Source organism: Haliotis cracherodii, unplaced genomic scaffold, assembly GCF_022045235.1.
Source record: "Haliotis cracherodii isolate W230 unplaced genomic scaffold, xgHalCrac1.p SCAF_1, whole genome shotgun sequence".
NCBI classification, from domain to species: domain Eukaryota; kingdom Metazoa; phylum Mollusca; class Gastropoda; order Lepetellida; family Haliotidae; genus Haliotis; species Haliotis cracherodii.
Window position 1 is genome coordinate 19,526,656 of NW_027266264.1, and position 25,384 is coordinate 19,552,039.

Below are 25,384 nucleotides of genomic sequence, written 5' to 3' on the forward strand. Positions count from 1 at the left end.
ACTGTTCGCTGAAGACCCGGGTTTCAATTCACCACATGGATATGATGTGTGAGGCCTTTTCTGGTGTCCCCTGTCGTGATATTGCTGAAATATCGATAAAAGCGATTTGATAGTGATTTCATAAACACTTGTTCATAATACAGTTGGAATCGAACGATCGACCCTTCTTCTAACACAGATTTCTAATGACAAGGGAAAGGGTTTTCTAGCTTTTATTTACCTACTTCTATGCATGTTTATGTGTCTAACTGGATCTGCTACTAGAGACGGACAGGAATTTGTAAACCACAGCTGAGTAATGATCCTTCAAACTGATCCCGAGATGATCTAGTTTGATTTATTCAAGGACAAAAGGTGAGTTTTCGGAAAAAGTGGCCCTGGTCTCTGTGGCTTGGGTTGAACACAGGTTGCAGAGCCCTGGAGATGATGGCAGTTGATGATGGCTTGTTGGACGGGAATGAGCAGACTGTGTGATGTCATGCAGACTAAGTCTCCCCTAGGTGTCACTCACGGTTAATTGCTGGTAGTATTGAGAAGGACTTAACTCACAACATGCAACAGTCTTGCATATTGAGACATCATGCAATGTATTTAGAATCAGGAACGGCTTGTCATCAATATGAAGGCTGATGATGAAGGCCTATGTCTGTGTCACATCAGGAGTGTCAAATATTATCAAAACCTGGTTCCTTAAGATCCGACTGACTGTCCCACTAGGAATACCGCACTCTCATACCTACTGTTGGTTCTACTGTCCCAGTTCTCAACATGTTCCTTTATAAATTTCTTGGCACAAGTATTGAAATCCATTTTATTCAAAATTAATTCTGCCAATGCTGCTGAATCTCTTCCAGGTTGTGTTTGATCATAGAGGCAAGTGTTATTGGAATGTTGGCATTGTGATCCATCTAACATGGAACTTTGTCTGAAACTGGTCAAGATAAGCACAGTTGGTTACTCCATGCTGTCCTGACAATGAGCAATTCTCCAGTTGGCCAATCAGACTCTCCTCCATCTCAATCGGGGTTAATTATGGGGGAAGATTGCTTATTACAGTGGCCGAGCAGTGAGTGTGGATTGTGTTCTTCATGTTGTCAGGGTAGACTACATGGAGATGGGCCGTTATGGTGGCAAGACATGCAATATCGCACAGCTTTACAGGGGATAACTGCTCTACCAATTTACTTAGATTGTTCCTGTCTCTGAGGCCTGATTACAGTCGGTAAATACATCACCGTATTGTGTGTCTTATATAATGGTTAGGAGGCTTAAAACTGTGTGATGGTCTTTTGATGTGGCAGGGCTGGAGTCCGATTTATGCAGCAAGATTATTGTTCCTAGGAACTTACATCTTTGTTCTCCTGCTCGCTATCCTTCTTCAACAGACATTATATAGGAGATCCTATTAAATCAAATTAGTGTCAGATCACAAGATATTATTGATGATGAGTTGCAGATAATATCAGGGCTTTGAAAATAATCCATGAATACAGTATAAGAATTCTTTGAATTACTGTCATAAAGCAAATTAATATTCAGTAAAAATTCATTGAACCTGATAAATGTGATACCTAGTGTCTACTGTTGTTCTTTTATGTCATGAAAACTTCTACAGAACATCATTTAGAGTTCCTATAGAGGCACCGCACTTGAGTTTCCTCCATTATTAAAGTGTCTGTTCACAAGTGAGTTGATTTCATGGATTTATTGGCTGTTGTGCTTTGTTATATGTCAACATCTTCTTCTCTCAGCCTTTGGACTGAAAGTTGATGTGCTGGTTCCTTCAAGTGGTGAGACCAAAGTTGGTTAACATCATCTAGGTACTCCCTCTGTTTGGGGGCATGGATGGCCCAGTTGTCTAAGGTCCTGCGATTGGGTGTGCAGAGTTGCATCCCTTGGGCCTATGATTGTGGGTTCGAATCCCGATTTGCCCCGATTATGTTTCTAGGTTTGTCAGCACCTTACCCGTGCTTGTCGGTTTCACTAAAGTGGTATCACTTCAGGCTTTCCTCCCATACTAAGCTGACACGCTGTAATATAAGTGGAATACTGTTAAAAGCGGCGTTAAACCCAACTCACTCACTCACCTCCCTCTGTTACTTTTCGTGGGGGAGGGTGAAATCCATTGAGAATTATAGAACTCCTTCAGCATCTTGCCTTCTGAAACTACTGGGCTGATGAAGGTGAAGCTTGATCCCCAATGATTTTCACATTATGCAGTCTGCAGATAGGAAGTTGACACCTACTGAGATTAATGAAAGGGGAGGATTGAAAACATGGTCATTTTGTCTGGCAGAAAAATCAACCCGTTGGTATTCTTTTTCTCTTAAGGACTAGATTGCATACTGAAAAGTAGGTGAGATCAATTTGGAGTCATTGAACACAAGATGAACTGTTTCTCATGCAGCTTTAGAAACACATTGCACACCACAGTAATGGCAGGTGCTTGTCAACTGTATGACAATACAATGTTATGTTTGCTTATTTGAATTAATTACAGACTTACATATATTACTTAAAAGACGGCCTGTGAAGATCCAGGGTAGAATAGGTCTTCAGCAACCCATGCTTTCCGTAAAAGGCGACTATGCTTGTCGTAAGAGGCCACTAACGGGATCGGAGGGTCAGGCTCGCTGACATGGTTGATGCATGTCATCAATCCCAAATGCGTGGATCGATGCTCATGATGTCAATATTTGGATTGTATGGTCCAGGCTCGATTATTTACAGACTGCTATCATATAGCAGGAATATTGCAAACGGAATGTGGCGTTTAACAACCAACCAAACAACCAACCAACCAACTTATGAGAGGTTTGAGAACACCTGATTTTGTCATATTACTCTAGTGAATGTGTTATTTCAAGACAGCTTAATTATAGTGATCTGGTGTTCTTTAACTTCTTTTCAGTAGTATATATCACAATAAACAGATATGAAATACTTGATGGCAATATGTCACATGGCATCTTTTGTTGCCGTCTTGAATTGTTGATGTTAGTTAGACCCAGGACCAGGTGATCTACAGCTCGAAATCACTGTGTTTTGTGTTGAAAGATTGTTGTGAGAAATTGTTTTCAAACAGGATTATTGAAGTGTCTGTTTATCATTCGCAAATCTTGGCAAGCATTGAATTCCTTAATTGGATTTTAGATATGGAATTGTTTTTTAAACACATTAACTCTGAACTTATTTTATTGATGTGTTCCAGTTATTAATCATTGTTAGATGTTAAAACGTCTCACAAAGGACAAAAAGTTTGGTTAAAGTTGGCAGGCCCATGTTTGTGTGTGCGATAGAGGAAGACACGTGTTGACAGGCATGTGTTTGTGTGTGAGAGAGAGAAGAAGATAGATGTCAGATTGTGGATAGCTGCATGTACTTCACGAATGTGTGAGTGAGAGAAGGAGACACTGACAGACAGAGTCAATACCTCCGCTTATACAATTCAGACAGTGGTTACAACGATAATCTATGGTAATCAGCCATCATTGTATAGTCATTGGCGTGCTCCAACACGGCTCATATGATCGGATAATTCATGGAGAAGTTGAACGTTGAAGGGAGGCAATATGTAAATACTGTCCATTTGACCCATGTCAATCTGTGCTGTGTAATTGATGGTTACAAGTTCAAATGTTGTAGCAAATTTGCACCCAGGCAGGAAGTGCTTGTCAGTGCTTTTGGTGCCTTTGTGGTTTCTGAAGTCAGGAAGCTGATTGCTGTAAGTTGTGGTGCTTGCATACAGATGGTTTGCAGAACAGCATTGATTTTAGCTGCCCGATTGGTTTTAGACTATGTCCATTTGAGGGGTTTTGATGATTGAAATTGTGATCATGTCGTATCGTGAATGGATATTCTTAAAAGCATTCATATTTGTCAAATGAGCTGGTGATTGATTTGAATTGGGTACAAGACAGCATTGAATTAACGCTCATGTCCAGCGATACAAATTAGCTGGAACCTTTTAGCTGAGTCAAATGCACTGGGTGATGAGGTGAAGGTAGCCAAAAGAGCTGCTGAGTTGGCTGTGTTGTGTGTTTCTGTAGTTTGCTGATTGGTATGGGTGTTTTTACCGGCAAGGTCTTGCTGTTTCAGGCTTAGAAACTGGCACTGGTCCATGGTTCCCAGTCTAGTTTGGTACTGATATCTGCCAAATCAAGTAAAGCTAAAGCAATTTCATTGATATTTCATTGCAAAAAGTCATTAGGACATGACACCTGGACCCCCAGTGATACTCCTAGACGGCCAGTTCACATCGTTGTGGGTCCATGGATTTGTGGAATTCTAACATTCTGGGATTCTTGTCCCAAACCAATAATGAACAGTATTATCAGTAGAAAGACATGCAGAAGATTACTCTATATAGAGTCCTGCAATGATATTGCTGAAATATATTGCTGAAAGCGGTGTGAAACCATATTCTCTCACTCACTCCTATATAGATGGTGGAAGATTTGTGTCTACCACTGTCAAAGTGGATATTAGTTTGCCTGGTCAAGACTTGATTATTTACAAGCATCTGTGATACACTGGAAAAATAGCTGACTGCAGAGATTAACTCCTCTCCACTCCACTCCTCTCCACTCCACTCCACACCACTCGATCCACACCACTCCACTCCACTCCACTCCACTCCACTCCACTCCACTCACTCTAACTGTATACAGTCCTTGACGTGAATTTGTTTTTATTTGCGTCAGGGTGACGGTGTTAAACAAGAAGAATGACTTATTTTTCTCAGCACTCTTCCAAATGGTGATTGTGTAAGAACAAAATGTCAAAAACACGAACTTATTGCTCCCCGAAGGATGCCTTTAGTACTGTACCGATTTCTTGAATAGTGCCTCACACTGTCCCAGTACCCAATATTCTCTCAGCCTCTCACTAGTGGGCCACTGTAGCCACTGTAGATGGATAGTCACATTTAAGAAGTGAAATGAACACAGTATCATTTGTTTAACAAACAAGACAGATGTTGTCTCTGGTTGTGATGAACTACAAGTTTTTAGGCCATTGTGTTTCTTTTCAACAGAATTATCATGACAAGCGTGGCGCCAGGTTATTCCCAGGCCGTACTGGCCGGGTAACATGATAACATGATGATAACACTGAGAGTATCGATAGCGTGTTGAGATAGCAGAATTATCGAAGAGACTGTAACATGCTCAGCAAGGACTCCGCGGTGCCTAGCAGAGGAAATGAGAAATTGGCAGAGTGCTCAATTAGTTATCGATGCTGGTTAATTTGACTGAAATCTAATATGTCCCTAACCCTTGTAATCAGATTGAACACATAGCAACACTTGTTTACATTAATTCCACCCAACTAATTTGATAATGAATATTGCTGACTTATTGACCGGTCTCATTTGGGTCTCTATTCATGTTGGAATAACATCTTCTTGTAGGAGTCTCTATAATTTAGACCAGAATCATGTCAGAATGTATATCATCAGAATCAAGTTAGTGTGTTTATCATTTAGGTTGTGATCATGTTTCCGTGGACAGATTCATCTTAAGAGTTTATATCACCAAGCTCAGAATCATGTTAGAATGTATATCATCAGAATCAAGTTAGTGGGTATATCATTTAGGTTGTGATCATGTTTCCATGGACAGATTCATCTTAAGAGTGTATATCACCAAGTTCAGAATCATGTTAGACGATATATCACCAAGTTCAATCATGTTGGAATGTATATCACCTCAATTGGATCATGTTAAACTGTATATCATCTGGATCAGAATCCATTTAGAATGTATATCACCTTGGCCAGACTCATTGTTACAGTGTATATCCCCAAGCCCTGAATCATGTTGGAATATATATCACCAAGCTCAGAATCATGTTGGAATGTATATCATGTAGGTTACATCATGTTAGACTGTATATCATCTGGACCAGAATCATGTCAGAATGTATATCACATAGGTTACATCATGTTAGATGATATATCACCAAGCTCAATCATGTTGGAATGTGTATCATCTTGATTGGATTATGTTAGAATGTATATCATATTTACCAAAATTATGTTGGAATTTATATCATGTAGGTAACATCATGTTGGACGATATATCGCCAAGCTCAATCATGTTGGAATGTATATCACTTTGATTGGATCATGTTAGACTATATATCACCTGGATCAGAATCAATTTAGAATGCATAGCACCTAGTCTAGACTCATTGTTACAGTGTATATCACCAAGCTCAGAATCATGTTGGAATGTATATCACCAAGCCCAGAATCATTTTGGAACGTATATCACCAAGCTCAGAATCATGTTGGAATTTATAGCATGTATGTAACATCATGTTAGATGATATATCACTAAGCTCAATCATGTTGGAATGTATATCACCTAGACTGCATCATGTTGGACTATATATTATCTAGGCTGCATCATGTTGGACTATATATCACCAAGCCCAGAATCATGTTGGAATTTATAGCACGTAGGTAACATCATGTTAGATGATATATCACTAAGCTCAATCATGTTTGAATGCATATCACCCAGACTGCATCATGTTGGACTATATATCATCTAGGCTGTCTCATGTTGGATAAATGACTCTGGTCAATGTTTGAGGCATGAAGCTGCCCTTAAGTAAGATACTGTTACTCTGACTGTTACTCTGACAGATGTTGACAACATCAGACTGGCCTATGATATGACAGAGTATTCAGACAAGTATATATGACATAAGGCTGCCCTCCAGGGAGTGTCAAGACCCAAGCAATGAATTGTCCTGTACTTCTGTAGCATGTTCATTATGTTGCACAGTTGATAATGTCACATACCTTGAGTTTTATCAGTCATGTTCAGATCCATGCCTTGCTTGACTACTGTTGCGTGCTGCTGCTCGTCCTGCCTCTCCGACCAGTTGGAGCTCCCGTGAAAGAAGACACCCCACTCGGGATTCTATATCCTCATGATGGAGGTTTTTTGTCTAATTACTGCGGCTGTTTTTCCTCCTCTAAACAGAAGAGTTGTGTTTCTTACCACAATCATGGCAATGTTTCTGTATTTTCAGAACGTGCGTTAATGGCGCCGTCATCCATGAAAGAAAGAAGGTCCGACATGGAGACCGTATCCTGTGGGGGAATAATCACTTCTTTCGTCTTAACTGCCCGCGACCAACAAATAGTAAGTCTTCCATTTCAAACGTGTTCTGTCTTACATTTCATACATTTCATACATTTCATGTAAAACGTGATGTCTTGATCCAAATATAGCCCTGAAGACATGTTTCATCACTTTATGTCTGTCGAACAAAAGGTACTTACTGCACAATACTTTATTGTAAAGTATTTGAATAACCTGTTCACAAAGAAGTCATGTGCCAAGTGGTTAGCTCTGCCGATCACAGGCTGATAAATGTTAGTCTTTGCCCTTTGAAATCTTGATGTAAACATGGAAGGTTCATATCCCTCAAAAGATGTTATTTTACATGCCTAGTGAAGATGAAGATTAATCTTTGTAATGTCAGTTTCAGATTGTTTTAAATCCTTGTGTCCAGTAAATCATGGGTATTTGGGCGGGGGAACCAAGTCAACATACCCCCACTTTTTCCAGATGCCTTGCATGTTCACTTTGTGACTTAAGTAATGTTCAATCCCACCCCTGCCCCACTAGCCATGCCCCACCATCCCTATACCACCATCACACCAGCCTTACCCCACCAAACCTACCACACCACACCACCAGCTCCACACTACTCCCACCACCACCCCAGCAGCCATACACCACCACCCCTACCCTACCAGCCCTGCACCACCATCCATACACCACCACCCCACCATCCTACACCACACCCCTACACCACCACCCCTAACCTACCACACTTAACCCATCTGCCCTACCCCACCACCCCTACACCACCAGCCCATCCCCACCCAACCCCCACAGCCTCCTGCCCTACACCACCATCCCTACCCCACCACCCCCCTCCCTACACCACCAGCCCTACCCTACCACCCCTACACCACCACCCCTACACCACCACCCCTACACCACCAGCCCCTTGCCCTACCCTACCACCCCTTCACCACCATCCCCTACACCACCACCCCTACACCACCATCCCTACACCACCACCCCTACACCACCATCCCTACCCCACCACCCCCCTCCCTACACCACCAGCCCTACCCTACCACCCCTACACCACCACCCCTACACCACCACCCCTACACCACCACCCCTACACCACCAGCCCCTTGCCCTACCCTACCACCCCTTCACCACCATCCCCTACACCACCATCCCTACACCACCAGCCCCTTGCCCTACCCTACCACCCCTTCACCACCATCCCCTACACCACCATCCCCTACACCACCATCCCTACACCACCAGCCCCTTGCCCTACCCTACCACCCCTTCACCACCATCCCCTACACCACCACCCCTACACCACCATCCCTACACCACCATCCCCTACACCACCATCCCTACACCACCAGCCCTACACCACCAGCCCCTTGCCCTACCCTACCACCCCTACACCACCATCCCCTACACCACCATCCCTACACCACCATCCCCTACACCACCATCCCTACACCACCATCCCTACACCACCATCCCTACACCACCATCCCTACACCACCAGCCCCTTGCCCTACCCTACCACCCCTACACCACCATCCCCTACACCACCATCCCCTACACCACCATCCCTACACCACCATCCCCTACACCACCATCCCTACACCACCATCCCTACACCACCATCCCCTACACCACCACCCCTACACCACCATCCCTACACCACCATCCCCTACACCACCACCCCTACACCACCATCCCTACACCACCATCCCTACACCACCATCCCCTACACCACCATCCCCTACACCACCATCCCTACACCACCATCCCCTACACCACCATCCCTACACCACCATCCCCTACACCACCACCCCTACACCACCATCCCTACACCACCATCCCCTACACCACCATCCCCTATACCACCATTCCTACACCACCATCCCCTACACCACCATCCCCTACACCACCATCCCCTACACCACCACCCCTACACCACCATCCCCTACACCACCATCCCTACACCACCATCCCTACACCACCATCCCCTACACCACCATCCCCTACACCACCACCCCTACACCACCACCCCTACACCACCACCCTACACCACCATCCCCTACACCACCATCCCCTACACCACCATCCCCTACACCACCACCCCTACACCACCACCCCTACACCACCATCCCCTACACCACCATCCCTACACCACCATCCCTACACCACCATCCCCTACACCACCATCCCCTACACCACCACCCCTACACCACCACCCCTACACCACTACCCCTACACCACCATCCCCTACACCACCATCCCCTACACCACCATCCCTACACCACCATCCCTACACCACCATCCCCTACACCACCACCCCTACACCACCATCCCCTACACCACCATCCCTACACCACCATCCCTACACCACCATCCCTACACCACCATCCCCTACACCACCATCCCCTACACCACCACCCCTACACCACCAGCCCTACCCTACCACCCCTACACCACCATCCCTACACCACCACCCCCTACACCACCACCCCTACACCACCACCCCTACACCACCATCCCCTACACCACCACCCCTACACCACCACCCCCTACACCACCACCCCTACACCACCACCCCTACACCACCAGCCCTACACCACCAGCCCCTTGCCCTACCCTACCACCCCTACACCACCATCCCCTACACCACCATCCCTACACCACCATCCCCTACACCACCATCCCTACACCACCATCCCCTACACCACCATCCCCTACACCACCATCCCTACACCACCATCCCCACACCACCATCCCCTACACCACCATCCCCTACACCACCATCCCCTACACCACCACCCCTACACCACCACCCCTACACCACCATCCCCTACACCACCATCCCTACACCACCATCCCTACACCACCATCCCCTACACCACCATCCCCTACACCACCATCCCTTACACCACCACCCCTACACCACCACCCCTACACCACCATCCCCTACACCACCATCCCCTACACCACCACCCCCTACCCCACCTGCCCTACTACCACATGTGTTTATTTTCTGGGTTTAAGACCTGTGGACCCTGATCATCTGGGTACAGGGAAACCTGCGACAATTAATGTCACTGTAACCTTGCAAAGTCTCTTTTGTACAGGTGGTTGATTTTCCTAAGTATATTTCCCTGCAAGGTTAATGCAATTGTATGTTATATGTTTGGTCTGGTGTCTATCTTCACGGGTAATAAGTTGCACACTATGATGTTGTGATGGTGGTGTACATTGTGATGATTTGTTGATGGCACACCGTTTATTCATTTCTGTTCAGGTCCCCAGACCCAGAATGCTGACTCATCAGAACAGAAGATTGACTACAACTTTGCCCAACAGGAGTTGATGATGCAAGAGCTGTGTGACGACCCCATACAGGAGGCCATCTGTGCCATCGAGAAGCAGCACGAGGAGGACAAGCAGGGTAGGTTCTATCATCTCGGTGTCAATGCTTTTCATGAGGGTGTGTGGCATGGTCAACATTAAGCATGAACATCAATCCATGCATTACGTCAATGTTAAGGGTGACAGATTTAGGGGTTCCAGGATTCATTTGGGGGTGATCACCAAGGGCCAATGACTCCTTAACTTTGAACACTGCTTGTGCCAGATGTGACCTACTTTTGTTGCTTAATCTTTTTGCTTCCTCATTACCATGATGTTGCTGCATTACGGTCACACTCTCCAGCTCTCTCATTCGCTTGCTCATCCAACCACAGACCCTTCCATCTCCACACTCACCACATACGTTCTCCGACCAACCCACACACTCACCACATACGTCCTCCGACCAACCCACACACTCACCACATACGTTCTCCGTCCAACCCACACACTCACCACATACGTTCTCCGACCAACCACTGACCAACCCACACACTCACCCACACACTCACCCATACACTCACCACATACACTCACCCACACACTCACAACATACACTCACCCACACTCACCCACACACTCACCCACACACTCACCCACACACTCACCACATACGTTCTCCGACCAACCACTGACCAACCCACACACTCACCCACACACTCACCCATACACTCGCCCAAACGCTCACCCACACACTCACCCACACTCACCCACACACTCACCACATACACTCACCCACACTCACCCACACACTCACCCATACACTCACCCACACACTCACCCACACACTCACCCAAACGCTCACCCACACATTCACCCACACACTCACCCACACACTCACCCACACACTCACCACATACGTTCTCCGACCAACCACTGACCAACCCACACACTCACCCACACACTCGCCCACACACTCACCCATACGCTCACCCAAACACTCACCCAAACACTCACCCAAACACTCACCCACACACTTAACCAAACACTCACCCACACACACCCAAACGCCAGTTCTCTCACACACCCTCCAGCCCATTCATCCATTCATTCGACCAACCTAAAAAACTCACAAAGAAAATCAGGGAGGAACAAAAAGTCCCCCGAAGAGAATCCACCATGAGTCTGTGTGTATTTGAGCTTGCAATGTGGCCACCGAGCTGCCTTCCTGCCCAACATGCGGCTCCCTCTGATGGAACACACTATTGTTTTGGCTCTGGATTTACAATTGCTTACCCAATTGTGTGATGGATTCTTAAATGGATTAGGAGGATTTTACTTGTACTTCATTGCTACCAAGGACATTTTAAAAAGTTTGATAATGAACACTTCTGAAGCAGGACAGCCAACTTTGGAAATAAACATGATCTGTAGGCAGCTGCGACTGAGTGCAAGGCTCACCATCATTCAACTCCATGTAGATATCAGTATCGATTCCACACAACACGGCATCATTGTGTTAGAAGAAATGTCGACACGGGGGAAAGTAAGGCTGTATTCCAATAATCATTTCAGAAGCAACACAAAAACATTCAGCTGTAATTTGAAAAATTAAAGCAAGGCAGCTTTTTCCTTTCCTACGGTAAAGACAAAACAATACAATTTGTGTAAGTTTCCCGTCTGATGTACCCATATTACAGACTTATTCATTTTCTTGAACACTTGCTGATTGTCGTCGAAATTGTCTTGAAGATGTTTTTACAATTTGTTAATCATACAGAAGAACGTCCTATCAAAAGTAGTTAAATCATGACAGTGTCCTAATTCCATATATGTATGTAGCCCTCTTCGTTCTTGTCTCGATCATTCAACATAAAAGTTATCAGAAAATTTAAATTACTCCTCGCATGTTGGAAACGTCTGTCATCACAAACCATTCTGCTTAGAAAAACATTTTAAGAAGCATCTGTTCGGAAATCAGATTTATAGTTTTCTTTGGTGAGCAATTTGCATTGTAATGTTCTCCACGAAGATGGTTTGGCGTGGCATTTGTTCACTTTGAACTGGAATAACTAGAATCCTTCCATCATGGGGAATCCATCGAAGTTCGATCACAGAGTTTATCATGGTCAACTCAGATTGATGGAGAAGGCGCATGAAGTGGAACCAATTGATAGATCAATGTGACTGGTTACTGTTCAATCTGGTATGGAGCATTATAATTTCGTTAGTTTCCAACAGATGTTTTGGGAAAGCAATTTGTCCTTCAGATTCGATAAAGCATCAAGCCTTGACTATTGATCAGAAGTTTATGAGAGTGATGAAAGGTGCCTGCCTGTAATTCATTTTCTTCTCTTTTTGTAGTGTGTATTTGTTTCAATTTGTGTGATAGATTCATAGTAGAAACCTGTTATCGATTACCTAACCTGTTTCAAAGTTTGTGCTTTGTAGGAAAATGTCAGGATTAATGTGTCAAAAGCTATGATTCCTAAATTGTTCGTATTAAATAACAATAATTCGAAAAGATCAATCATATTTTCACTAGTAACAGATGGGGCGTCATAACATTGTTGCTCTAGTGTGGTGAATACCAGATATATTTAGAAGTTCCTTAAATCAGAATTCCAAAGGAAAATAACATCAGGGCGAAAAAATTTCCGTTTTGTAGAAAAAGTTAATGAAACTTACAGATGCATGGGAATTAGATTTTAAGTTACTTCATGACTTAGTGGTCGTCGTGACCTAAGCTGGCAGGTTGGTGCGGACTCTGTGAGCGTATGACCACACACTGAATTTATTAGCTGTCTCAGCTGACCTGAAACAATGTGCCATGACACAGTGAGGCAGTGTGTGGTTTGTCTCCGACAGGTCTGCACTGCCTGGTAGGTAATTCACTGACATCTGGCCCAGGTAACTAGACGTGATGGAGACAATATGCATGTATTTGTCTGACTCTAACAAACAGCTGTATGGATGAGCACATTGTCTGTAAGTAGGTTATGTCTGGGAGCAGGTGCTTGCATGTATACTTCATCACACAATGCATGCAGAGGTACAAGTTCAGAATGAAAGCTTTATGCATGCATAAGTCTTTAGCTACAGTAAATGCTGATACAACTTGGTCTTGAGTCGGGGTCATATATATTTGTGTCCATGGTACTTACAGTATGTCGGTCTACTATACTGCGCCAGTATTAAAATGTATGCATCATGATGGCTGCAGCTATAACCTACTTTCATTCATGATATATTTCTAGAGACTGTGACATACCATTTATGTGAGTAATTTCCATGAAGTGTTAGGTGCAAGATGTGAATTATTATGTAAGTAACTGTGTCGCCAAATCCAAATATTATGTTTGGACATTTTGCTTCCATAATAGGTGTTGAGTGATCCAGTACGTTAAACATCGGACCCTTTGTTTTGAGAGTAACAAAATGATATGTTAATTTCTTTAGTATAGTAACTATGTTTATGACGAACACGCTTACAACAAACTGCTGTATTTTTGGTCCTGGACATTTGCTGTGTATATGCTTATAACAAAATACAGTTATAACGAACTAATATTAGTGGTCCCTTTGAGTTCTTTATAACCGTAGTTTACTGAATTACAAAGTATTATATAACATGAATTCTTACCCACCACTCGATATTGCAAATGTATGTGGCACGCCTTGTCTCAGTGTTGGCGACTTGCAGCGAGAGCACATGAGTGAGTGAGTTGGGTTGAAAGCCGAAGTGATGCAGGTCTCAGACGTTTACCACTTCGGTGAAACCCACAAGCACGGGTATGGTGCTGACAAACCTAGAAACATAATCGGGGCGAACAGGTATTCGAACCCGTCATCATAGGTTTCTGGCATGCCCAAGGGATTCGAACCCACAATCATAGGTTTCTGGCATGCCCAAGTGACGCAACTCTGCACAGCGAATTGCGGCCAGAGCACATGTGTGATTTTCTCATTACTGTGTGAACTTATGTAAGGAGCGTGGTCTGCCTTCCTCCACCCACCCCTACATTGCTGCAGGAGATACTCACTACCATCAGGATGTTGTAACTGTTTACACAGCTGAGAGTATTAATGACAGGCTAATTCCATACTGACCAGCTCATTATTGGTCAACTGGTAACATATTGATTTGTGAAACAATGTCGACCTAACTAGTTCTGGTCGTGTATTGAGCGTATCACATAGTGGTTGTAGCTGATATGTCCATTTCTGCTTCTGACAACTTAGAGTACATGCATGTATCACATCTAAGAAGACAATCCTTTCGTTAATGCCATTATCAATGTTTCTGTAGAATGCCGTACTTGTGTCCCTGTGCTCTGACCTGTAGATGGATAGTTCCTAACATATTCTCTTAGGTTGTTCCGAGCTGGTCTTCAGTTAGGAAGTATTCTGAAAGTGCTTGGCTTAAAGTGCTTTACATTGTTCTGACAGCTCACCAACACAGTGTGTTTCATGTGCATGTATCTGTCTTTAAAACAAAAATCAATAAACTATTGTTTTTTCTTTCTGATCCCACTTGGACTAAAGGCACCAGAGGCCCAGTGGTATCAGGTCTCACTAAATGCTATGCAGATTATCATCCTTATCCAGGGCCTGGATGGATTGGGTTTGAATCACAGGTTTGCCACCTGCTCTTAGCACTAATACGATTGTAACTCCCATACTTTAGCATAGGTTTATTACAATCATAGCGATAAGATCACTTGGTGTAATAGAGACTGGTCTGTTGTTCTGGGTACAGGAAACTTGCTTCCATTGCCTCCTTTTTGTTGTAGAAGCACTAGAGAAGCAGCGCCAGATGTACGAGAGGCAGATGCAGATGCTGCGGAATCAGCTGATGTCTCCGGGCACCCCGTCGTACCCCTTCCCCCCATTTGATGCCACCCGCCTCACCCCGACAGGGAACATGAACACACAGAACAGCATCCAGAAGAAGTACCAGCAGTGGGCACAAGACAGGTCAGTCCTAGAAACTGTGGGAGGCACGAGGCTGTGGTAGCAGGGTTGCCAGAAAGTTTCAGTCAGTAATATCTCCTGGTCCTGTAAGGGGCAGTCAGGTAGCCTAGTGGTTAAAATGTTTGCTCATGCCAAAGACCCGGGTTCGATTCCCGACATTGGTTCATTGTGTGAAGCCCATTTTTGGTGTCCCCCGCCGTGATATTGCTGGAATATTGCTAAAAGCAGCGTAAAACCGTACTCACTTACTCAGTCCTGTAAGGTTTTGATTCCCCACTTGGTACAATTTCAATTCTTGGTGTCATTTTCTGTGATATAGATGGAATGGTGTTTAAATTTCTATGAGTAAATTGTAAGTATAGGATAAAACACGTCCAAGGGTTGTTATGATATTTAAAACCCGCATCCCGAGGGTTTTTCCAAGGGAAAGGCTTTTAAATATACTAACAACCCGAGGGGAAGTCCATTTTAAGACCATGTGGGTAAAGTTTGGTATTTCCCGCATATTGTCACAATCCTCACGTAGATTATCTGTAACCTTCCTCCTGATACCTATTGTCATATCTCTGGTTCCTTCGGATGCGATTGTTTAGCTACTGCGTTTATCTGCATTGCCAAGCTAAATCTATGGGGAAGAACTCACAAGGTACTTCCCTCTAAAAAAAATGCCGCTTCGTTCTTCATTGTTCTTTGCGATTTATTGGGAAGCTATGTTATATTACCAAATAAACGGGGTGAAGAGATGGAGTTGCAATCAGATAATTATTGTTTGCATGATTTGCCTGTAATGTTGCTTCATGCATCATCGGATAATGTGACCTGAACAGGTTTGACTACAATGACAAAATTTTGAAACATTAACAATCAAATTTAACATGTGTTCATGGGAAATTAACAACAATAACCGTTGTATGATTTCATCCATAGCATTTTTTGCCCTGAACCTCCTGATCACTTTGACAAATAAGCAGAGTGAAGCCATAACATGAGGATTTACTTTGCACAGTATCCTCTCACAGTCCCTTGTGGTTAAATCTTCAAACAGGCGTTCCTTTGAAGCGTCTTCCAGCTTCAGTCGAGACTGCCAAGAACATGGAGATTTGCGAAAATAGGGATGACTTTATAATGTGAGCATTCATTGAACTGTAATTGGAAGATGGTCAAGAAATTATTCTTTGTGAAATACACTTTGATCAGGCTTAAACACCAAACCATCCATAATGCTTTTGATGAATAGATTTTTGGTGCTTGTTATTCATGAAGAGGAAGGCCTTACTTGGATGTGTGTTGAGGTGTTGGGGAAATGATACTGCCTTGAAGAATGTAATTATTTGTTGATGAATATTGAGCGGAACTTTTTGGAAGTGTGGAATGGCATGCTGTATTGATTACAGTGAAAGATCAATTAGTCAAAACTATCAGAATTTACCCAAGGTTTGGTTAGGAAAGGAAGGCACTTCCATTGTGACATGTGTTCCTCCTTGGTGATGTGTTCCTCCTTGATGACATGTGTTCCTCCTTGTTGACATGTGTTCCTCCTTGGTGATGTGTTCCTCCTTGGTGATGTGTTCCTCCTTGTTGACATGTGTTCCTCCTCGTTGATATGTTCCTCCTTGGTGATGTGTTCCTCTTGGTGATGTGTAGTCCTCCTTCCTGACATGTGTTCCTCCTGGCGATGTGTGTTCCTCCTTGATGATGTGTGTTCCTCCTTGATGATGTGTGTTCCTCCTTGGTGACATGTACTCCTTCTTGGTGACATGTTCCTTCTTGGTGACATGTGTTCCTCCTTGGTGACATGTGTTCCTCCTTGATGACATGTGCTCCTCCTGGATGACACATGTTCCTCCTTGGTGACATGTGTTCCTTGGTGACATGTGTTCTTCCTTAGTGACATGTGTTCCTCATTGGTGGCGTGTTCTTCCTTAGTGACATGTGTTCCTCCTTGGTGACGTGTTCCTCCTTGATGACATGTGTTGCTCCTTGATGACACATGTTCCTCCTTGGTGACACATGTTCCTCCTTGGTGACATGTGTTCCTTGGTGACATGTGTTCTTCCTTGGTGACATGTGTTCCTCCTTGATGGCATGTGTTCCTCCTTGGTGACGTGTTCCACCTTGATGACATGCGTTCCTTCTTGGTGACATGTGTTCCTCCTTGATGACATGTGTTCCTTCTTAATGACATGTGTTCCTCCTTGGTGACATGTTCCTCCTTGATGACATGTGTTCCTTCTTGGTGACATGTGTTCCTCCTTGGTGACGTGTTCCTCCTTGATGACATGCGTTCCTTCTTGGTGACATGTGTTCCTCCTTGATGACATGTGTTCCTTCTTAATGACATGTGTTCCTCCTTGGTGACATGTTCCTCCTTGATGACATGTGTTCCTTCTTGGTGACATGTGTTCCTCCTTGGTGACATGTGTTTCACCTTTGCAGACATGTGTTCCTTTTCCCTTGTGAGACGTGTTCTTGGTTTCTATTGTGATGTGTTCCTCATCACTGTTGATGCTTTCCTCATCCCACTTGATGTGTTCCTCATCCCACTTGATCTGTTCCTCATCTCTGTTGATGTGTTTCTCATCTCTGTTGATGTGTTCCTCATCCCACTTGATGTGTTCCTCATCTCTGTTGATGTGTTCCTCATCCCACTTGATGTGTTCCTCATCTCTGTTAATGTGTTCCTCATCCCACTTGATGTGTTCCTCATCCCACTTGATGTGTTCCTCATCCCACTTGATGTGTTCCTCATCTCTGTTGATGTGTTCCTCATCCCACTTGATGTGTTCCTCATCCCACTTGATGTGTTCCTCATCCCACTTGATGTGTTCCTCATCTCTGTTGATGTGTTCCTCATCCCACTTGATCTGTTCCTCATCTCTGTTGATGTGTTCCTCATCCCTGTTGATGTGTTTCTCATCTCTGTTGATGTGTTCCTCATCTCTGTTGATGTGTTTCTCATCTCTGTTAATGTGTTCTTCATCTCTGTTGATGTGTTTCTCATCTCTGTTGATGTGTTCCTCATCCCTGTTGATGTGTTCCTCATCTCTGTTGATGTGTTCCTCATCCCTGTTGATCTGTTCCTCTTCTCTGGTATTCTTCCTCGCTGTTGAGATAAAAGGCATTCTTTCATAGTCTTGTTATGAGGTTTGAACATTAACGCTGGCCCATGTGTTCTGCACTCTGCAACAGGCATGATTCTCAAGACTATAACAGGTCTTCATTTGGTCTGAAGAAGGATGTTAATTGAACATTTTTTAAGTGCTTTTCAGTAGTCTCATATTTAAAGTAACATAGTTGTAACTAAATCTTTGTAAGAACTTAGCATTGTGTCCTATTGAGATTGACTACTCCTGGAGCAACTGGCTGTCATCTCGTGTGTCCCAGAATCTGTCTGTATCAGTCTGGCTCATGGACTAAGTATAGCTCCATCAGGATTTTGTTACCATGCAAACCTTCATCCAGGCACGACATTTTACTGACAGAGACTCACAGCTTAATGTTGCGGATCCAACCTTCCATTGTCCTTCAATAAGTATTGGTGGTTAGGACTAGATTTGGGTTTTTAGACCACTCGAAGGCAAACACATTTCAAGGTTTTATAGCCACTGACATTGACCAGTGATAAGGTCAACTGTCACACTGACAACAATCAAACAGAACAGTTCTTTCAAGGCAATTATTTCATGCAATATCTACAGATTTGGGTCTTACTTTGTAGACAGGTCAGAAATGATTTGTTAGAATGTCACTTCATGAACTCATAAAGTTCAAGAGACCACTCCATACCCCAAAAAAGAACCAAATTGTTTTTTCCAAGAATGACTTACTATGCAAATATCGCTATCAAAAGAAATGTATATTTTTCATAGAAGATGTTTTTCCCCCCTCATCTGTCTTCCCTATTTTCAAAAGATTGTGTGTTGCTATTGTCCGTCACACATGTCCTCCCTGTGTTGTAGGAAGGTGTTGCTATTGTCTGTCACACATGTCCTCCCTGTGTTGTAGAGAGAAGGTGTTGCTATTGTCCGTCACACATGTCCTCCCTGTGTTATAGGAAGGTGTTACTGTTGTCCGTCACACATGTCCTCCCTGTGTTGTAGGAAGGTGTTGCTATTATCCGTCACACATGTCCTCCCTGTGTTGTAGAGAGAAGGTGTTGCTATTGTCCGTCACACGTCCTCCCTCTGTTGTAGGAAGGTGTTGCTATTATCCGTCACACATGTCCTCCCTGTGTTGTAGAGAGAAGGTGTTGCTATTGTCCGTCACACATGTCCTCCCTGTGTTGTAGGAAGGTGTTGCTATTGTCCGTCACACATGTCCTCCCTATGTTGTAGGAAGGTGTTGCTATTGTCCGTCACACATGTCCTCCCTGTGTTGTAGGAAGGTGTTGCTATTGTCCGTCACACGTCCACCCTGTGTTATAGGAAGGTGTTGCTATTGTCCGTCACACATGTCCTCCCAGTGTTGTAGTAAGGTGTTGCTATTATCCGTCACACATGTCCTCCAAGTGTTGTAGTAAGGTGTTGCTATTGTCCGTCACACATGTCCTCCCTGTGTTGTAGGAAGGTGTTGCTATTGTCCCTCACATGTCCTCCCTGTGTTGTAGAGAGAAGGTGTTGCTATTGTCCGTCACATATGTCCTCCCAGTGTTGTAGGAAGGTGTTGCTATTATCCGTCACACATGTCCTCCCAGTGTTGTAGGAAGATGTTGCTATTGTCCGTCACACATGTCCTCCCAGTGTTGTAGGAAGGTGTTGCTATTGTCTGTCACATGTCCTCCCAGTGTTGTAGGAAGTTGTTGCTATTATCCGTCACACATGTCCTCCCTGTGTTGTAGAGAGAAGGTGTTGCTATTATCCTTCACACATGTCCTCCCTGTGTTGTAGGAAGGTGTTGCTATTGTCCGTCACATATGTCCTCCCAGTGTTGTAGGAAGGTGTTGCTATTATCCGTCACATATGTCCTCCCTGTGTTGTAGGAAGGTGTTGCTATTGTCCGTCACATGTCCTCCCTGTGTTATAGGAAGGTGTTGCTATTATCCGTCACACATGTCCTCCCTGTGTTATAGGAAGGTGTTGCTATTGTCCCTCCCTGTTGTTGTAGAGAGAAGGTGTTCCTGCACAGCCTGGTCAAGCTGCGGGAGGAGGTGGTCAAGGCCAACACACTGGTCAGGGAGGCCAACAACCTTGCAAAGGAGATGGGCAAGCAGACCGAGTTCCATGTGACTCTACAGATACCTGCTGCTAACCTCAGCCCCAACAGGAAGGTAAAACACACTTTTTTTTATCTCTAATTCCTGCAGGAGACCTGTAACTTTATCCACAGCCAGAAGCAGTCTGTGACTTCAGGCACAATCTGGACCAGTCTGTTCATATATTTACACAAAAGGCAAATAAGGGTGTCACAGACTCTTCTCAGTAATTCACTTTCTGTGAATCTAAACTGTTGACAATATTATGAACACACAATGCCATTTAGAAAGTGGTCATATGTAAATGAGGCCTGGATCGGGTTCAAATCCCAGATGGGACATAACCCAATAAAGTACAAGAATCTGTACTTTACTAAAAGAAGTGTTATCCCAAATATAACATTTGTTACATGTTGACAATATTGTTGATATTGCAGAGTACACTGGGTAGGTAAGATGTTTCAACGATTACTATCTGAAAGTCAAGTAGACATAAGGATTATCAGAATTGTTATTTATCAGAATCTATATCCAAGCAGGAGCCAGAAATTGTAATATTCAGGGTTAATATTTCATGTGGCAGACATAGCTTGTTACTTCACACAAAGGGGGTACAGTTGGCCCAGTCGTCTAAGACACCGCAATACTCATTGCAGAGTTGCGTCCCTTTGGCACGCCAGAAACCTATGATTGTGGGTTCAAATCACGGTTCGCCCTGATTATTTTTCTTGGTTTGTCAGCACCATACCCATGCTCGTGGGTTTCACCAAAGTAGTAAACGTCTAAGACCTGCATTACTTCGGGCTTTCCTCTCACATTAAGCTGACTCGCCGTAATATAACTGTAATACTATTAAAAGCAGCATTAAGCACAACTCACTACTTCACACAAATGGTGCACTAAATGTCAAATGAGTCTGTTCAATTTTTTATTATTTATTCAGTGGTCAGTTGCACATCCAATCATTATTGTAAAGTGCAGTTTGCTATTCATGTCTTTGCACAAATATAATTGCAAGAAAATGAAGAATATCATTGTAACATGATATCTACTCCGATTAAGTAATTTTCACATATTTAAATGCTCACAAAGCTATCTAAACACAAAGATCACACACTCATTGTTAGGCGATTCATTTATTTGAAGAATAGTTTAATCATTCCATGATCCTCCAAACTGATTGCTTCAACTACATGTAAGTGGTGTGATATTTCTCAGCACCCCTATCAATAGCTGAGTGGTGTATGCGGCATTGATCAGCAGCATATTCAATCATATCCATCAAAGATGACTTCTCTCCCAGGTTTTTTTAAGCATGTTGTTTTGTGTGTGTCAAACACTGAACACAAATACAGGGTTTGGAAAGCCTGCTTAATCAATATGGAGCACTCTACATTGAAGTTTTCACCATCGTCCCTATTATTTTCCACAATGGCAATATGAACAGTCCATCAACAAATGTTTATATTTCATTGGAAGATTGCACTTTCAAATAAAAGATCACTCTTTCAAATGAAAGATTACTCCAGATTGCCTATCTTCAGAAAATCCATCAGCTGATCATAAAGCAGGTCGCGGTGTGTCCAAAGGAGAGCAAACACCCCGTCATAGCCTTAGAGTGGACATGAAGAATGGACGTGCCACGATTAGCCCCGTGCTGCCTTGCGATATATTTCAACACTGATATCAAGACGTGATTGGATTTGTGTAACTTTAGATATGACGGCATTGATGAAACTGAGATGATGTATTGACAGAAACCCGCTAACATGTGACATGACTAACATATATAGGTGTAACCATGGAAATGTAGTCCTTCTAAATGCAGTTTCTGTGTCGTAATCTTAGAGGAATTTACCAAAATAACTTATAAAGAACTGTGGATTAAGAAAGGAGCTGATCTCAAATATGATAGCGTGGGAAAACCTTTCAATGTGATTTGGTTTGTATGGTTTGTCACATCAATTCATGACAACACACCATGCAGATAGAAGCAGTGTGAGTTGACAGTGAACTGTGTGTATGAACATTGACATAACCCACAATGGACTGTGTGTATAAACATGGACATAACCCACAATGGACTGTGTGCATAAACATGGGAATAACCCACAATGGACTGTGTGTAAACATGAACATAACCCACAATGGACTGTGTGCATAAACATGGACATAACCCACAATGGACTGTGTGCATAAACATGGGAATAACCCACAATGGACTGTGTGCATAAACATGAACATAGCAATCAATGGACTGTGTGCATGAACATGAACATAACCCACAATGGACTGTGTGCATAAACATGGGAATAACCCACAATGGACTGTGTGCATAAACATGGGAATAACCCACAATGGACTGTGTGCATAAACATGAACATAGCAATCAATGGACTGTGTGCATGAACATGAACATAACCCTCAATGGACTGTGTTCATAAACATGGGAATAACCCACAATGGACTGTTCACATAAACATGAACATAACCCACAATGGACTGTGTGCATAAACATGGGAATAACCCACAATGGACTGTGTGCATAAACATGGGAATAACCCACAATGGACTGTGTGCATAAACATGGGAATAACCCACAATGAACTGTATACTTAAACATGGACATAACCACCAATGGACTGTGTGCATAAACATGGACATAACCCACAATGGACTGTGTACTTAAACATGGACATAACCCACAATGGACTGTGTGCATAAACATGAACATAGCAATCAATGGACTGTGTGCATGAACATGAACATAACCCACAATGGACTGTGTGCATAAACATGGGAATAACCCACAATGGACTGTGTGCATAAACATGAACATAGCAATCAATGGACTGTGTGCATGAACATGAACATAACCCTCAATGGACTGTGTTCATAAACATGGGAATAACCCACAATGGACTGTTCACATAAACATGAACATAACCCACAATGGACTGTGTGCATAAACATGGGAATAACCCACAATGGACTGTGTGCATAAACATGGGAATAACCCACAATGGACTGTGTGCATAAACATGGGAATAACCCACAATGAACTGTGTACTTAAACATGGACATAACCACCAATGGACTGTGTGCATAAACATGGACATAACCCACAATGGACTGTGTACTTAAACATGGACATAACCCACAATGGACTGTGTACTTAAACATGAACATAACCCACAATGGACTGTGTGCATAAACATGAACATAACCCTCAATGGACTGTGTTCATAAACATGGGAATAACCCACAATGGACTGTTCACATAAACATGAACATAACCCACAATGGACTGTGTGTATAAACATGGACATAACCCACAATGGACTGTGTGTAATGCTCACAAATGCCCATGGTGGACTGTGTGTAATGCTCACAAATGCTCAAATGCTTTTACCCTTTTTTCGGAACACCTGGTGTCACCACTGATTTTTAGTAATCGAATATCAACGCTGTTTTGCCTTTCACGCCCAGTGGCTAATCGAAGGTTCTCAGGTGTGTTGGCCTTCTTATGATAAACATGAACACAACAGTCCATAAACAAGAACACTTTATGAGACTGAATGTAAAAATATACAGAACCAGTGAACCTAAACAGTGTTAATTGTTCATCAGCTACAGAAGTCATCAGAACACCCCACAACAAGGATGACACGGACTGTAATGTTCAGTGCACAGCATTCAACCAACTGCACCTATGTTCTGTACCCTTTAGCAAGATTCAGATCTCACTGTTGCTATGGAAACAGTAATGAAAATTCAAAACTAAATGTATGGATTTTCAGAAATAACTAATTGCATAAGATATTTAAAGCCATTGGCAAAATGTATTTTTGATTCAGCTATCAATGTAATGAAAATGTATCCATTGATTCTGTAGTGTTATTTTGTTGAGGAATTATATTTTTTCAAAATGCAGTATTTCCATTTTTATTCAAATTGAAAAGATTGAAATTGAAATTGAAATTTCTTTTGTTTCAAACAATTCTAACTGGAAAATATCTGTCGGTTCTATAGTTTCAGGAGTTTGTCATGTGATGTTGTAGCGAAAGAACATTTACAGCTCTACATTCAAGATATTTGATGTTTTGTTGATGCAATCCAGAGATGCTCAGTACAAATCTCATCAAATACATGCATCGACTCACATGTAACAAGATCATCTTGACAATATGGAAAGTTAGGATGTACACGTGTTAGACAAGATCAGACATGTTGATAGGGTGTTATTGGCATCTGGATATATAAGTTATTAAAATTTCCATTTTAACCATTTCTTCCGATAAAAGAGTTATTTTTAATTCATTTGAAAAAAAACTATAAGGTTTTAAATGTTAAACTGATAGAAGCTACGAGGAAGTATAGGAATTCTAGCAACTTCCAGGATATATGTTGTGGACACTGTGATTTAGGCCCTTAGGCTGCCGATACTTTCTATCCCTCACTTCAACTAGTCATGATTAGGGAGGGGAAGAGTTTAATCCCTGACTAACACATGGATTTCGGCTTTGTGTCTCAGCTTACACAAGTCTCTATGGAGATTCAAGGGCAGAAATGCTAGGTCCCTGTTATAAGTGTGAAAAGATATTAGGGATTCCATGGCAGAATAGATCCCCAGTCCCCCATGATAGCTTGTCACCTCATGTGTTTGTGTCCTCAAAATCCCACATGATCCTCCCATGCTTGTCTCATGGAGACTGATCGTAGAATTACCCCCCTTTGTCCCAAAATTGTCTGGGAGTGTTTGCTGCAGTCT

General features: G+C 43.1%; 1 protein-coding gene across 12 annotated transcripts in view; it reads left to right on the plus strand.

The window, feature by feature from the left end:
* Positions 1-25,384, plus strand: part of LOC139474070 (kinesin-like protein KIF13A) — a 258,490-nt gene that overhangs the window by 195,797 nt on the left and 37,309 nt on the right. For all 12 annotated transcript variants that reach the window (XM_071256931.1, XM_071256940.1, XM_071256970.1 and 9 more), the window contains 4 exons: positions 7,045-7,157; positions 10,402-10,548; positions 15,242-15,425; positions 20,526-20,688. In XM_071256931.1, the coding sequence (XP_071113032.1) occupies positions 7,045-7,157; positions 10,402-10,548; positions 15,242-15,425; positions 20,526-20,688 (607 nt within the window). The remainder of the gene's footprint in view (positions 1-7,044; positions 7,158-10,401; positions 10,549-15,241; positions 15,426-20,525; positions 20,689-25,384) is intronic.